Genomic DNA, 15,350 nt, shown 5'->3' with positions numbered 1-15,350 from the left:
GCGGCTGGACAGCCCGGACGGCAGTGTGTGGGTAGTGGGTCACAACTGCCGATAATTCCCCGATGGATCGGACCACGGTTTGTTCCCCCAACACCATCAGCACCGGAGCGTCCAGCTCGTGCGAGGTCACTGACATCACTCAGGTCCGCACACCACCAGGGACACCGGACGCCGCAATGGGCGGGAAGGGGCGGAGCCTGCAGCCGCCGAGCACCGGGACCCACCAGGACCTAAGGGAGAGGGCGACGGCAAGGGGAGCGTGCCGAGCGACGGCTTCCGGCGGAAACTGGAGTGAGCAAGATGGCTACCACCAAGCGTGTGCTGTACGTGGGTGAGCAGGAACGGGAGCTAGGCAGAGTCTGGGAAATGTGAGGAAGGCGGCGAGCAGCCCGGCTCGATGGAGGAGGGCTTGTTAGACCTGAGGGTGTGAGCCGAGATGGAAGGAACCGTTCCGGCGACCTTCCTAGTCCACTAAGCGCACGGGAGCCCTGACCAGTGACAGGAATTACGGGCTTCCAAATCCTCCCGCCTATTCGTTTTACAAAAACATTCAGTGCGGGAATGTCTGGGTCAGTGCCCTAAGGGAAGGAGGTACCAGACTAGGAAGAAGAAAGTTTGATAAGCGCTGTAGTAGGGACGAACAGTGAGGACAGGAAGTTGGGTGAGTGCAAACTTTCTGTTGCCGGGGACGCAGAACCCGAGCAGGAGTTAGGCAAGGGGTCCGAGTATAGATAGGCAAAACTGTTAGCTGCAGCCGAAGCCCAAAGATGTAAATAGCCCGATGCCTGGGGGCAAGTGAGTCGTTTTTCGAGAAACCCAGGGAAACAGTGGAAGTGTGGCTCGGGTGATAGCCCTGTGTACACTACTATTTAAGGAGCTCTCACTTTATCTTGAGGACGGTGACGTTTAAGACTTGTCCAAGAGAACTGATGGATTTGTTCCCACTTCCCCCAAAATATTCCTACTGTTTTGGTTTTTTTTTCCTTTTTTTTTTTTTGCGGGGGGCGGGGTCAGTTATGAAGCTGTTGTGGAATCTTGGGGATAGATTCAGATCTGTTTGCAAAAAGGTTGGAGAAAGACCGTAGTCGGGGGGGGGGGGCAGTAGAGAGAGGTGTTTGTGTAGATGAAGGACTGGATGGAAAGATCCCTCCCCTTTGCCGTCGTGCCAATGGCTGCAGCGACTTTTGAGTGTGGAGGACGACGGGCTCAGAGTGTCCTTGGCTTATTTGCAGGTGGGCTGGCAGAAGAGGTGGACGACAAGGTTCTTCATGCCGCTTTCATCCCCTTTGGAGACATCACAGATATTCAGATTCCTCTGGATTATGAAACAGGTGGGTCCTTTGGGTGCCTCTGATGTTCATTACCCTCCTAGAGGAAGAGAATTGTAAAAGATTAGTCACACAGGCGGTGGTGGCCCATGCCTTTAGTTCCAGGAATCAGGCGGCAGAGGGAGTCGGATCTCTGAGTTCTAGGACAGCCAGGGTTATACAGAGAAACATGACCTGGAAAAACCACCAAAACAAGCAAACAAACAAAAAAGTCACATTCCAACTCTAAATTTGCATTCTTACACTGGAGGTATAGCTCAGCAGAATTTTTGCCCAACATGTAAGGCCATGGATTCAGTTCCCAGCACCGACCACACCTATACACACATACACACACAGAGAAAGGTAGTGGGGTGGGGGATAACAAGATCTTTAAATTCTCTGAGCCTAGGGAATCTTTTTTGCCAGTATTTGCTGGGCATGGTAGCACATGCCTGTAATCCCAGCATTTCAGAGGCTGAGACAGGAGGATAGAGTTTAAGGTCAGTCTGGGCTGCATAGTTAGACACCGTCTGCAAAAAAAAAAAAAAAAAAATTCTATTGACTTTTTCAGGGGTGTGGGGAGAGGGGCGGTTGAGTCAGGGTTTCTCTGTAGCCCGGCTGGCCTCTGCATCCTGAGTGCTGAGTTTAAAGGTGGGCGCCGCCGCCGCCACCACCACCGCCACCGCCACCACCACCACCAGGCTGGCTTTCTAATGGACTGTGTAACTAAGTTGACGTTGTGGGGAGGCTTTCTATTTATGTCGGAATTTGTCTGGGGGGGGAGACTGAATATCCATACCAGATTTTAGGATGTATGCTTTATGTGTAGTTGATGGGTCAAATTGTACATTTGGTTGGTGACTTTTTGCTTGTTTTAGTTTTGTTTTGTTTCTGTTTCAAAACGATCTCACTGTTGTCCAGGCTGGCCTCTTAACTGATGATCCTTCTGCGTTAGCTTCCCAAGAAGTTGGCATTACAGATACATACTGTGGCACCTGCATTCAAATTGTATATTTGGATAAATAGTTGATAACATATTAACTTACCTTGCCAGTTGTACTGTGTGAAGGTTAAGGTTTATGTTTGACTTTCATAAATGAATAGGATGCCCTTTAAAAAATTTTTTTTTTCTTTATTTCTGTGTGGTATGGCCAAGGACAGTTGCAGGAATTGGTTCTTCTACCATGTGGATTCTGAGATTGAACTCAGGTTATCAGGCTTGGTGGCAAGCTCCATTACCCACTGAGCCATCTCGCCAGCCCTCAACGCTCATTTTAAAGATTAAAAATAAAGTTTGGAGCCAGGTGGTGGTGGTGGTGGTGGTGGCACATGACTTTAATCTCAGCACTCAGGAGGCAGAGGCATGGGGATCTCTTAAGAATTCAAGGCCAGCTTGGTCTATAATGTGAGTTCTGGGACAGCCAGGACTACACAGAGAAACCCTGTTTAAAAAAAAAAAATCAGGCCGGGCGGTGGTGGCGCACGCCTTTAATACCAGCACTCGGGAGGCAGAGCCAGGCGGATCTCTGTGAGTTTGAGGCCAGCCTGGGCTACCAAGTGAGTCCCAGGAAAGGCGCAAAGCTACACAGAGAAACCCTGTCTCGAAAAACTAAAAAAAAAAAAAAAAAAAAAATCAGTTCAGGGCTGGAGGGATGGCTCAGTGGTAAGAGCACTGGCTCACACTGTGGCTCCCAGCCATCTGTAACTCTAGTCTGTGGGATCCAGTGCCCTCTTCTGGCCTCCTCAGGTACGCCAGGTTTTTAGACATGCACGTAGGCAAAACACCCATACACATACAAATGTACAATTATTTAGCTCTGTCCATAGAAGATGTTTATTATTGTTTCCAATATTATTTAAAAGAGATCAGTTAGCCGGGCGTGGTGGCGCTCGCCTTTAATCCCAGCACTTGGGAGGCAGAGGCAGGCGGATCTCTGTGAGTTCGAGGCCAGCCTGGACTACCAAGTGAGCTCCAGGAAAGGCGCAAAGCTACACAGAGAAACCCTGTCTCGAAAAAACCAAAAAAAAAAAATAAATAAATAAATAAAAGAGATCAGTGAGATTCCTTCTCTCTAGATAGTGACTGGGCAGGATTTCTGGTGTCTGGACATGGCGTGTGACTGATCTTTTTCCTTCCATTGCCTCACATGGTAATAACTTGTTCTTGTGTCTTTTCCTTTTTGCAGAAAAGCACCGAGGATTTGCTTTTGTTGAATTTGAGTTGGCAGAGGTAAGACTTCGGTGCTATCCTGGTTTAGTCTTTGGTTCCTATAGAGCAGCAGTTCTTGACCTGTGGGTCATGACCCCTTTGGGGTCACATATCATATATTTACATTATGATTCATAACAGTAGCAAACTTACATTTATGAAGTAGCATCGAAATAATGTTATGGTTGGGGGTCAGACAGGAGGAGCTGTGTAAAGGGTCATAGCATTTGGGAGGTTGAGAACCAGTGCTGTAGAGGAAGCTGTTTCCCATTTACTTAGGTTTGGGGTCTTAGGCTGATGCTTTGGGAAGTGCTGTTTGAAGGAAAGCTTCCTATCAGCCTGTGACCTGTCGGTAGCAGCTCAGACTGACGGTCAGACGCTGCTTGTCTTGCTCCGCAGAGCTCTTACAGCTCTGTTTGTTGAGCATTCCTGCCTGGCAGTGCTGGTGTTTGTCTCTTATGCCTTCAGCTAGAAGCAGATCATGGCACTACAAGCTTGAAAATTGCCCAGGAAGTGTTGTTAGTCACACACACAAACTAGGCAGGAAGTGCAGAGGTGGCTCTTTCCTGTTTATTTTGCTACCAAGTGTGCATTTAGACACATGCATTCAGAAAGAAGCCTAAACTTACACCTTGCATTTTCTTGGCAGGATGCTGCAGCAGCTATTGACAACATGGTATGGCTGGGAATCCTGAGTCTCACTGAAGTTGCCTTTTGCTGGTACAGGGGGCCTTGTTCAAATACTGGTATTTTGAATCTCTGAAGTGTCAGGGTTGGGTGGGGTGGCAAAAGTTGCCATCAAGTAAAAATACTGTGAGCTGATTGCTGGTAAAATTAGTTCCTGCTCAGACACCTCCCCACTTAACAGTGTACTTCCTGCTCACCCTTCTTGGCTGGTCTCTCACTGGATGGTGAATGGCGAACCCAATGTCAACTGATTGCTCCCTGAAACTGCATATTTGCAGAGGGAAGGGTTTTGTGAAATGTAAGATTCGTTAACAATTGAAAAGAGAAATTCAGTAACTGAAGGCTGTGCTACTGATGCAGATGATTGGAACAGCCTGGAAAAGTCCTTGGGCATGATGACATTCTTAAGATTTGTGGCTGGCCTAAGACACTTCTGTGTCATTTTATGTCAGATATGAAGTGCAAAAATATTGTACTGTTGCTAGAATTTTGCTGAAAAAAAGTCTTTAAAACTAATCATCTCTGGTTGCTTGTTTCCATTATAAATCAGTACATAATTGATTCTGATATTAACTGGAAGAAATTTAGGTTTTTCTCATGAGATTTTCACTGCTGCCTTAAGGTTCACATTGAGTGGCCTTTCCCAGTGCCGCTTTGCAGTTCTCTTTTCATTGTTCTCTGCTCCCCATTCTCCATGTATACTATCTCAAAGCTGACCTTGCTTTTAAAGGTGGACTCGGGGTCTGCCTGCATTTATCCTGTCACTCGAGTCCCTGGAGCTCAAAATTACTCTCAGCAGTGCAGATCTTCGCTGGTCTGCACCTTTAATCCCAGTGCTCGGGAGGCAGAGGCAGGAGGATCTCTGAATTTGAGGACAGCCTGGGCTACACAGAGAAACCCCATCTCTGAAACCGAAAAAAAAAAAAAAAAGTTTGCAGCAGCTCCAGGGGGCAGTTTCCTCTAATTTCCGTCCTTGGTACTGTCTGGTGAGGGCATAGCTTTTGTTGCTAAGGGATCCAGATGAAAGGAAGAGACTCATCAGGTCTCAGAAGTAAATGAAAAGCTGCTGGCGGATTTTTTTTTTTTTTTTTTTGGTTTTTCGAGACAGGGTTTCTCTGTGTAGCTTTGCGCCTTTCCTGGAGCTCACTTGGTAGCCCAGGCTGGCCTCGAACTCACAGAGATCCGCCTGGCTCTGCCTCCCGAGTGCTGGGATTAAAGGCGTGCGCCACCAACGCCCGGCTTTTAGCTGCTGGCGATTTTTAATCTGACAGTTTAAGCAACTGGATTTACAATCTTTTCAGAATGAATCTGAGCTCTTTGGACGGACTATTCGTGTCAATTTGGCCAAACCAATGAGAATTAAAGAGGGCTCGTCCAGACCAGGTGAGGGGGGCACCTTTTGGGGTGCTCATTGGGTGCTATGGTTTGGCCTCCTTTATGTGCATGCTCATTGCTGCTTCTGGTGGACAGGAGTGGAGGGGGGTCAAGAGGGTGGCTCACACTGGCGAAGGGAATACATTACCTTTATCAGCGAACAACAGCAAAGCCCAAGTAATTGTTCCTCTTGAGAGAACCCTGCCTGGTTCTCATCTCCTGGGGAAGGGCTGAAGCCAGCAAAGCTCATCTTTGCCTTTGGCACAGCTTTTCCCCTTGGTCCTACTAAGCGCTGGGCCTCTGGGGAGTCCCAGTGGGAGCTTGGTCTAGAGCATCCTCAAAGGGGACGTCTCTGGCCAAGAGGACCACAGAGATGACCAAAGCATCTGCCTGGCAGTTGAGGGACAGTCTGATTTCTCACTGTGTGTGTCTTTTCCTTCCAGTTTGGTCGGATGACGACTGGTTGAAGAAGTTTTCTGGGAAGACTCTTGAAGAGAATAAAGAAGAGGAAGGGCCCGAGCCTCCCAAAGCAGAAACCCAAGAGGTGAGACGGAAGGTGGCGCCTCCCAGAAGACAGCTGTGCTGCCCATCGTTTGGGGACTTGGAGATGTGTGCATTTACGGCAGTGCGGAGGGCGGGCGGTGGACTTAGGACTTGGAGATGTGTGCGTTTACGGCAGTGCAGAGGGCGGGCGGTGGACTTAGGACTTGGAGATGTGTGCATTTACGGCAGTGCAGAGGGTGGACAGTGGACTTAGGACTTGGAGATGTGTGCATTTACGGCAGTGCGGAGGGTGGGCGGTGGTCTTAGGACTTGGAGATGTGTGCATTTACGGCAGTGCGGAGGGTGGACAGTGGACTTAGGACTTGGAGATGTGTGCATTTACGGCAGTGCGGAGGGTGGACAGTGGACTTAGGACTTGGAGATGTGTGCATTTACGGCAGTGCAGAGGGCGGGCGGTGGACTTAGGACTTGGAGATGTGTGCATTTACGGCAGTGCGGAGGGCGGGCGGTGGACTTAGGACTTGGTGAAGGTGTGCTGGGGGAGGGAAAGGGCACAGCTCTGGGGATCGTGTTTGTGCCCCTACACCCCTCCAGGCGGCCCTCTCAGGTGAGGGCCTTGCTCTCATACAGAGGTGACAGGACAGGTAGTTTTTCCCTTTAGCTTGTGTGTGGTTTCTGGGTTGACCTAAGGCAGTTCTGCCCTGGCACATTTCCCGGTTCTCAGCACACCTCCATGACCAGTGCTGCAGGACTTCACTGTTGTTCAGATCTTACATGTCTTTTAATAAAAAAAAAAAAAACCAGAGCCACATATCAGGGTGAAAGCTGAAAGATCAGAGAGGCAGAACAGCCAGCCACTAGTTCTTACCTCTACGAAATCCTCAGCCTAGAGAGAGTGAGTTCCTGTTTCCTCACGCCTTATATACCTTTCTCTGCCCCGCCGTCTTACTTCCTGGGATAAAGGCGTGTGTGCTTCCCGAGCAAAGGCATGAGATCTCAAGTGCTGCATTAAAGGTGTATGTCTATATCCAATCTAGTGGCTGGCTCTGTCCTCTGATCCTCAGGCAAGTTTATTAGGGTACACAAGATATCACCACACTTCACTTCCTCTATGTACCCTATGAGGTTGACATTCTTCTATGCTTTGTTCATGGCACATGGCTTTTCTGTCATTTTTCAGCTGCAACAGTAGCAGTCATTCTTGGCTGGCTGCAGCCTTCCTGTGCTGTGCTGCACCGTTGATTTTGATGGTCTGTTTCTAACATCGGACTTGAGTTGTTTCCTGCTGCCCGTAGGGGCTACTTAAAGTAGCCCACTTAGGGGGTCCCCAGGTGTTCCGAGTCCCTTCTTTATGGTAGAACCAGCACACTCTTCAGGTGTTTCTCTGAAGCCTCCCTTGACAGCCTGTCTTTGTAAGGCAGCCCCTGTCTAAGCTCAGGTCTCTAGTTTGTGCTTTCCCTAAGAAGCTAGAATAATCTTCCTGGGGTACAGATCCTGTTCTTTCCTCTCCTGCTCAGAACTTTGTACTTCCCCGTCATGTGTCTCAGGACACAAGCTCCCAGGTCTCCATCCTGCCCACTTGCAGGTGTCATTTTCTGCTGTTCTGCAGTACTGTCCCCGCCTGACGCTTAGAGTCTCCGTGCACACGCTTGCTTTCGCACAGGCTACTCCTGTGCCCATTGCCTTTTCTGGGCAGTACAGTTGATAAGCTGGGGCCTCGTACTGTGGGGTGGAATACTGGACTAAGCGTGAACTTGAGGGGAAAAGATGGCTTGTTTTTCAGTTCCTACTCATCACGTACTACCTTTGTGACTTGGTGCAAGTTATACAGCAAGTGCTCTATTGTTGCTGCTGCTGTGGTATTGCTAGTACCAACGTAACCAGCAGTAGCCAGAGCCTCTGCATCTGCATGATGCTTTGGCATTCGATCAGCTGAACCAAAACATATGATGTTTGTATTCCGTGTCTGCCTTCCTCTGCGTGGTCTCCCCTGCTGCAGTACAAAGCGAGCCTCAGCCTCTTGTCCTCTGACACTCCAATCCGAAGGGTTCCCCTGTGCTTTCAAGGTGGACCTTGACAGTGATGATTGGGCATGGAGGAAAGAAGTGTTGGTGCATGAGTGTGTCCACTACTGTAGTGAGGTTTATGACTCCCTGAGGCATTGAAGATGAGGAGGGTTGAGTGTTCTGACCCTGCTAGCTGCGGGACAAGGAGACGTGAGCTGGCATGTCTGATGGTGAGCATGCAGAGAGATGCCTCCAGGTGGGGGCCCCGTTTTAGAGTGCTGAGTGGGGTTTCCTGTCGTTGGCTGTCCAGTTGGGTGCTGTGGCCGTAGTTCCTGCCCCCTGCGGCCCTATCAGGGCCCACGACCTTCCCTGTCAGCACTTGTCTTCAGGCTGGTCACTGGAGTTGTGGTGCTGGGTTCCATTACTGGTACACCCATGGAGGGAGCACTAACACTAGCATTCTAACTAGTATTTTCTCCTGACCTAGGGAGAGCCCGCTACAAAAAAGGCACGGTCAAATCCTCAGGTGTACATGGACATCAAGATAGGGAACAAGCCCGCTGGCCGCATCCAAATGCTCCTGCGTTCTGATGTTGTGCCCATGACAGCAGGTAAGCAGACCCCTGTGGTCAGATTGGCAGGAAGCCTTCCCAAGGCTCTCACTGCCTCAGCTCTTAGACCCTTGGCGTTGTTTCTGACCTGACTAAATTAATTCATGGCATCTAAGGTCCTAGGATCTAGTAACAGATCAGAGCTGACATTGAGGTTTCATAAGTGCTGATTTATTATTCTTTAATAATAGAGGAGTTTTAGAAAATAGCACAAGTAATATATTATTACAAATACATTGTAAATAATGTATTAATTGTTTAAAAGAAACTATCACACATACATATATAGTCCAACAGTAGTACATTCAGCTCTATGCTTTAGAAGTAACTAGTACTAATTTCCTGTTTATTAAAATATTGACTATTTTTTAATGTAAATTTTACTATTTCCACATACAGTTTAAGGAGTTGTTATCACAAGGTTGGTTTGACAAGTCGTTAGCCCTGTAATAGGGACCAGTGAACCTGTCCGCGCCTGCCATCAGCACCGTTGGCCATCCTCAGAGGCAGCCGGTCTCATTTCTTAGCTCATTATTTTGGTTTTGACTTCCATATTGGAAGAAAATAGCTATGTATTCACCCCCTCCCCTCCCCCTTCCTCCCTCCCTCCGTCCTTCCCTCCCTCCCTCCGTCTCTCTTTCTTTCCCTTTTTTTTTTTTAAACATATCTGTGTTTTCATTCAAGGCATTATCGTTTGATTTACTGCCCTAGAAAAGGAATTAGTCTTTTCCCCTTCCACAACCCCTATCTGTCTTGGCTGGCATGTCTGAGGGTGAGCATGGGGAGATATGCCTACAAGGGGGGCCTGTTCTGTAGTGCTGTGAGTTACTGTAAGCCTGGCTAGGCAGCTCCAAGGAATCGGATGCCTCTTCTGGCACCCACTTTCACATCCACATGCTCACATACAGACACATTAAATGAAGATGATTTAAAAAAAAGAATCTTAGTAGCCAGGTGGTGGTGGCGGCGCACGCATTTAATCCCAGCACTTGGAAGGGGGGTGCGGAGGCGGATCTCTGGTTTATATAGATTGAGATCCAGGATAGGCACCAAAACTACACAGAGAACCCCTGTCTTGAAAAAAAAAAAAAGGAATCTTAGAAAAAAATTACTGTGGCTGGGTGTGGTGGGGTACACCCCTTTAATCCCAGCATTTGGGAGGCAGAGGTAGGCAAATCCCTTGAGTTCTAGGCCAGCCTAGTCTACATAGAGTTCCAGAATAGCCAGAGCTACATAGTGAGACCCTGTCAAAAACAAATGATTGTGTACGTGTGTGCGCATGTGCATGACATACGGAGGTTAGAAGACAACTTGCAAGTTCCAGGAAAGTCGTGAACAGAGTATGAGTAGGTAGTTACTAACAGGAGCAGAAATTGCATCACCAAAGGCCCAAAATGGCTCATGAAAGCTAGGAACCTGGTGCTAACTGCACAACTTCGGGCAATTTGGCAGGTTAGAGAGTGGTTTTTCAGGCAGCCCTGTGTTTTGAGGTGACGACAGACAGCTCCATTTGTTGACAGTGCCTCCCAGCAATCTTTCCTGCTTAGGGAAGAGAGGACCCTATTGAATCTAGTCAGTTTCAGGGACTTCCTGAATTGACAAAGAGCTTTAGAACATCCTGAGTCTTAACAAGCTTTCCTGCAAACCCCGCAGCTAGCAGGGTCAGAATACTCAACCCTCCTCATCTTCAATGCCTCAGTCAAATCATAAAGCTGTATCTCGGAGGAAAGTACCACTGTCCTTCTGCCCCCACATAGATTCTGTGGGTCCGACTCAGGTCTCCAGGCTTGCACTGTAAGTGCTTGTAGCCTTACTTGTTGAGCTGTCTTACTGGCCCTGGATTCCACCTGCCCCGCCCCCTTTTCTTAAAAAAAAAAAAAATCACTGCATGGGGCTAGAGAGATGGCTCAGTGGTTAAGGGCATTGGCAGTTCTTCCAGAGGTCCTGAGTTCAGTTCCCAGAAACCACATGGTGGCTCATGGTCATCTATAATGGGCGTGATCTTCTGGCATGCAGGTGTATATGCAGATAAAGCACCATATATATAAAATAAATAAATCTTTTTTTAAAAAATCAGGTTGGAGAGATAGCTCAGCATTTAAGAGCACTGGCTGCTCTCCCCAGAGGACCCAGCACCCACATGACAGCTCACAACTGTCTGTAATGCCTGTTCCAGGGGATCTGACACCCTCACACAGATGTACACGCAGCAAAATGCCAATGTACATAAAATACAAATAAATTGAAAAAAAAGAAAACCACTTCATTATCACTTTAGTATAGTTTGAGAATACAGCATAGATAGAACACACAAATTCTGTCCTATTTAACCAGGGTGGCATGTGGTTATTTAGTAAATCAGTATCGTAACAGCTTATAAGGAGGATAGGAGGAGAATACAATTAGCCCTCTCTATCCGTGGGATCCACATCTCTGAACTGAACCAACCATAGCAGAAATACGTGACGGGCCAGTCAGATGGCTCAGCAGGTTAAAGTACTGCTGCCAAGTCTGACAGCCTGAGTTCGAGCCCAGGACCCACATGACAGAAGGAGAGAGCCAAACCCTGTGAGTTGTCCTCAGACCTATGCACACATGTACACATACACAATAATGAATGTAATAAAAATCTCTACATCTACTTGAGGGAACATTGCGTCTCTACTAAGCATGCATGTATTGTCCCCCATTATATACCCTAGATAATTTAGTATAGCAACCATTTATGGAGCTTTTGTGTTGTGTATCCTAGATAATGTAGAGATGGTAGAAAAGACAGAGAATCCAGAAGAGTCCTGGGAATCATCCCCATGTGCACACCCAGGAGCAGCTGTGAAAAACTAAACAGGAAAAACATGTTTTATTTCCCCCTTTCAGACCCCCTCATCTTTCTGGGTAGTTACTTTAATTCTGATCAGGAAACTACACTGTCTTCAACACCGTTTCCTTTCTCAACACCAGAGAATTTCCGTTGCCTGTGCACCCATGAAAAGGGCTTTGGCTTCAAGGGAAGCAGCTTCCACCGCATCATCCCCCAGTTCATGTGCCAGGGTGGTGACTTCACAAACCACAATGGCACGGGGGGCAAGTCCATCTATGGGAAGAAGTTCGATGATGAAAACTTCATTCTCAAACACACAGGAGCAGGTAAGCACTAATTCTGATGTGGTGGGTAAGGCAGGGCCAGGGCGACTGACCACCCCAAGTGGTCGGCCAGCCTTGAAGAGACAGATGCGGGGGTGAGCTGCTCGCCTCCAGCCTTGTGCTCTTCATGTCCCTCCTCCATTCCACGAGCTGGTGTTCCCTGCTAGCCTAGAGTCTGGTTATCTTTGCAGGTTCCCTGTGCCCTCAACCTCTGCATCCCCTTTACGCCCTCAGTCCCAATCAAAGATCCCAGGCCCATGCCTGTTTGTCTTCTGAGACCTCCATATTGATCTGAGGTCTTGCCTCCTGCCTACCACAGGTACCTGCTCTGACTTCCTTCCTGTTACAGAGACTGACTGTCCCTTTTTATGAGGGAGTCTGTCCCTCTGCCCTGCTTAGGAAGTTGGCATCTTCTGCTGGTTCCCTTTGACCTATATAATGTGTTTCTCCTGCTTAGCAGTTTGGTCCATCAGTGTCCAGGCATGCAATCTCAATCCTTAAAGTAAATTATCTTTGGACTCTTGTTCCTCTCACCGGCTGTCATCTTGACTCTAGTCTACTTTTTAGCAAAACTTTTAGAAAAAATGTATAGACTCGCGGCCTTTTTACTCTCTCGAAGTCCTTCTGTCTAGACTTTTGGCCCCAGCTGGCCAATCAGACCTTTCTTGCTAAAGATGCCAACCATCTTTCTTGCCAGCAGCCAGTTTTCTGCCTCACCTTATTCCATCTCCAGCAGCATCCTGTACTGTTGGCCCTGTGCTCCTGTTTCTCACCTTGCTCTGGGTCGGCTCCTCCATCTTCCAGTTGCTTTGCCCACTATGCTACATTTTTGACTTGCTGTTTCCTGCCTTGATTCCTAAGCATGGCGGTGGCTCAGAGATCAGTTGATTTCTCCATGGAAACCTGTTCACTGTGCCTTTGTTTCCTTCCTGCAAGTTTGTGCTAGACTGAAGTACTGAGGACAATAAGTTCTTCTGCCTACCTTATCTTAAAAAGTAACAATGTTGTAATAGCTGCAGTTACACCAGAGGACACAAGAGTTATTCCGCTGTGTGCCACACTCAGATGCAGCAGTTAGAAATAGAGAGATGTATCTGCTGGTGATTCGAACACCACAGTGTTGCTGGTGCTGACTCTATTTTGTGAAATGATGAATGAGATTGCATTGATTTATGTTGTAGTTGTAATTCCTGGGTTGTTTCTTTGTCTTGGTTTGATCTTGATTTTGTTTTTGAGACTCGGTCTCACACTATGTACCCCTAGCTGACCTGGAACTTGACATATAGACCAGATTAGCCTGGAAATCAGAGATCCACCTGCTCCAGGCTCCCAAGTCCTGGGATTAAAGGCATGTACCACTATACCTGGCTTGGTTTTTGTTTTTTGAGACAGGGTCTTAGTGTGTAGCTCAACCTAGCACTGAACTCTGGATCCTCCTGAGTACTCTGCCTCCTGAGTGCTAGGTTTATAGGCATGTACTGCCACATCCAGCTCCCTAGAAGATTCCATTTTGGGAAAAGCCCTTAAGACTTACAGTTTATGTCAATATAACAGACTTAGTTCTTAAGGGACTAGAGAGATAGATGGTTCAGTGGTTAAGAGCACTGGATGCTCTTGGAGAGGACCCTCAGACTTCACAGATTAGAATAGCTTTTTCCCCAACTCCCTTCATGTCCCCCTGTTTTAGTAGATGATACACTGTCTACTTGTCAAGAATTAGGGCTCAGGGGCTGGAGAGATGGCTCAGTGGTTAGGATCACTGGCTGCTTTTCCAGAGGACCCAGGTTTGATTCCCAGCACCCACAAGGTGACTCAAAACTGTAAGTCCAGTCTCAGGGGAGTCTCTTATGGCCTCCTCTGGCACCAGGCACACATGTGGGCCATAGACAAGAATGTAGGCACATAAACATAATTAAAATTTAAAAAAAAAGAAAGAAAGAAATGATGGCGCACGCCTTTAATTCTCAGTATTGGGAGGCAGAGGCAGGCAGATCTGTGAGTTCGAGGCCAGCCTGGTCTACAGAGTGAGTTCCAGAACAGGCTACTGAGAAACCCTGTCTCGAAAAAAGAATTAGTGCTCATCTTGGATTCATCTCCCCTGCCAGCTGTTGCCTGTCTCCAGCTCCTGTCCTGGCCCAGCTTCCCTCCTCCCCCACGTGACTGCCTTAACCTCTCTTCCCAGCTCAGATGTCCCTGCATCTTAGTTGTCACAGCACCGGATCCTTTACAATACATGTACACACTTATCACTTGTGTGGGTTTGTGTGTGCTGTGCATGTGTTTGAGTACCAGTGCATGGACTGCAGTTGGTGTGTGGAGACCAGAGGACAGCCTTCAGGAGACCGTCCCTTTTACTGTAGCTTCTGGGGATGAACTTAAGATTGTCCGGCGTCTACAGCAAGCACTTTTCTCTGCAGAACAGTCTCCCCAGCCCGTACTATTCCATTGAAATGAATGGGCCTGGTTACACAGTAAACAGCAAGTTATTGTTACAAATGGAAAGAACATGAACAAAATGAAACAGCCCACTTGTCCTTTTCTGTGGTGAGGAAAGATGAGGTGCTACATCTCAGGGTCCCTGTCCTGGAGCCTGAGCCAGCATGCAGAAACCCTCCCTGTCAGCAGTCAGTATAGTCATGTGTCATGGGTTCAGGTCCCTGTCCTGGAGCCTGAGCCAGCATGCAGAAGCCCTGTCAACAGTCAGCACTGGTATGCACCATGGGCTGGAAACTGGAGGGAACTGAGGAGTCTTATTTTCTCCCAGGCCTTCTCTCCATGGCCAATTCTGGCCCAAACACCAATGGCTCCCAGTTCTTCCTGACCTGTGATAAGACAGATTGGCTGGATGGCAAACATGTGGTGTTTGGGGAGATCACTGAAGGCCTGGATGTCTTACGGCAGATTGAGGTAGGTAGTTGGAAATGGCTTCCTACCTGGACCTGGAATGGGCTTCCCAGTGGGCGAGCTGGAGGGGGTTCTCTGTGGCTGTGGAAGGGGGCATTTGGAAGAGGTCCCTGTTCAGGAGAGGGTGATCCCTGAGCAGCTCTCAGCCCTGTGCTTCTCCTGATTTCTCTGTTCTGCCCACCAAGGCTCAGGGCAGCAAGGATGGGAAGCCAAAGCAGAAGGTGATCATCGCTGACTGTGGAGAGTACATGTGACGCTTCGCTCGGCTCCCACCTCTGGAAGACAAGGACGGAGCTCTGGCCTCGGGCCCTGGTGCTGACTGGGTCCTGTGAAGCAGTTGTATTTGGCCCAAGCCCGTTGGGGTGACCTTCCTTAGCAGCAGCTCCTCTGCAGTGCCCAGGCTCTTTCTTTGGACGCGGCTGGGCCAGCATAGGCAGTGGGCTGCCGTCTGTCCTGGGCCGGCTCTAGCCACTGGGTGGCGTTGCTGAAATAAACTGTTTTTTTTGTACTGTTGCCTCCAGCAAGTTCCTGGGAGTTATCTGTTAAGAGACCATGTCCATGGCTAAACTGTCCCCTGGGTGGGATGGCAAGTCTGTGAAGG

At 48.4% G+C, this 15,350-nt stretch overlaps 1 protein-coding gene across 1 annotated transcript; it reads left to right on the top strand.

Moving 5' to 3' along the window:
- The first annotated feature begins 241 nt into the window (after positions 1-241).
- Ppie (peptidylprolyl isomerase E) lies at positions 242-15,257 on the top strand. The gene is made up of 10 exons (XM_042271828.2): positions 242-331; positions 1,233-1,331; positions 3,497-3,540; positions 4,169-4,195; positions 5,508-5,589; positions 6,024-6,124; positions 8,578-8,701; positions 11,663-11,848; positions 14,610-14,752; positions 14,935-15,257. Exons 1-10 carry the CDS (start codon positions 301-303, stop codon positions 15,001-15,003), a joined length of 906 nt encoding a protein of 301 aa, XP_042127762.1. The 5' UTR covers positions 242-300; the 3' UTR covers positions 15,004-15,257.
- Positions 15,258-15,350: the final 93 nt, after the last annotated feature.

This window comes from Peromyscus maniculatus, chromosome 2, assembly GCF_049852395.1.
Source record: "Peromyscus maniculatus bairdii isolate BWxNUB_F1_BW_parent chromosome 2, HU_Pman_BW_mat_3.1, whole genome shotgun sequence".
Lineage (NCBI taxonomy): Eukaryota > Metazoa > Chordata > Mammalia > Rodentia > Cricetidae > Peromyscus > Peromyscus maniculatus.
Note: the sequence above shows the minus strand (reverse complement) of the source record. Positions and strands in the feature narration are given on the sequence as shown.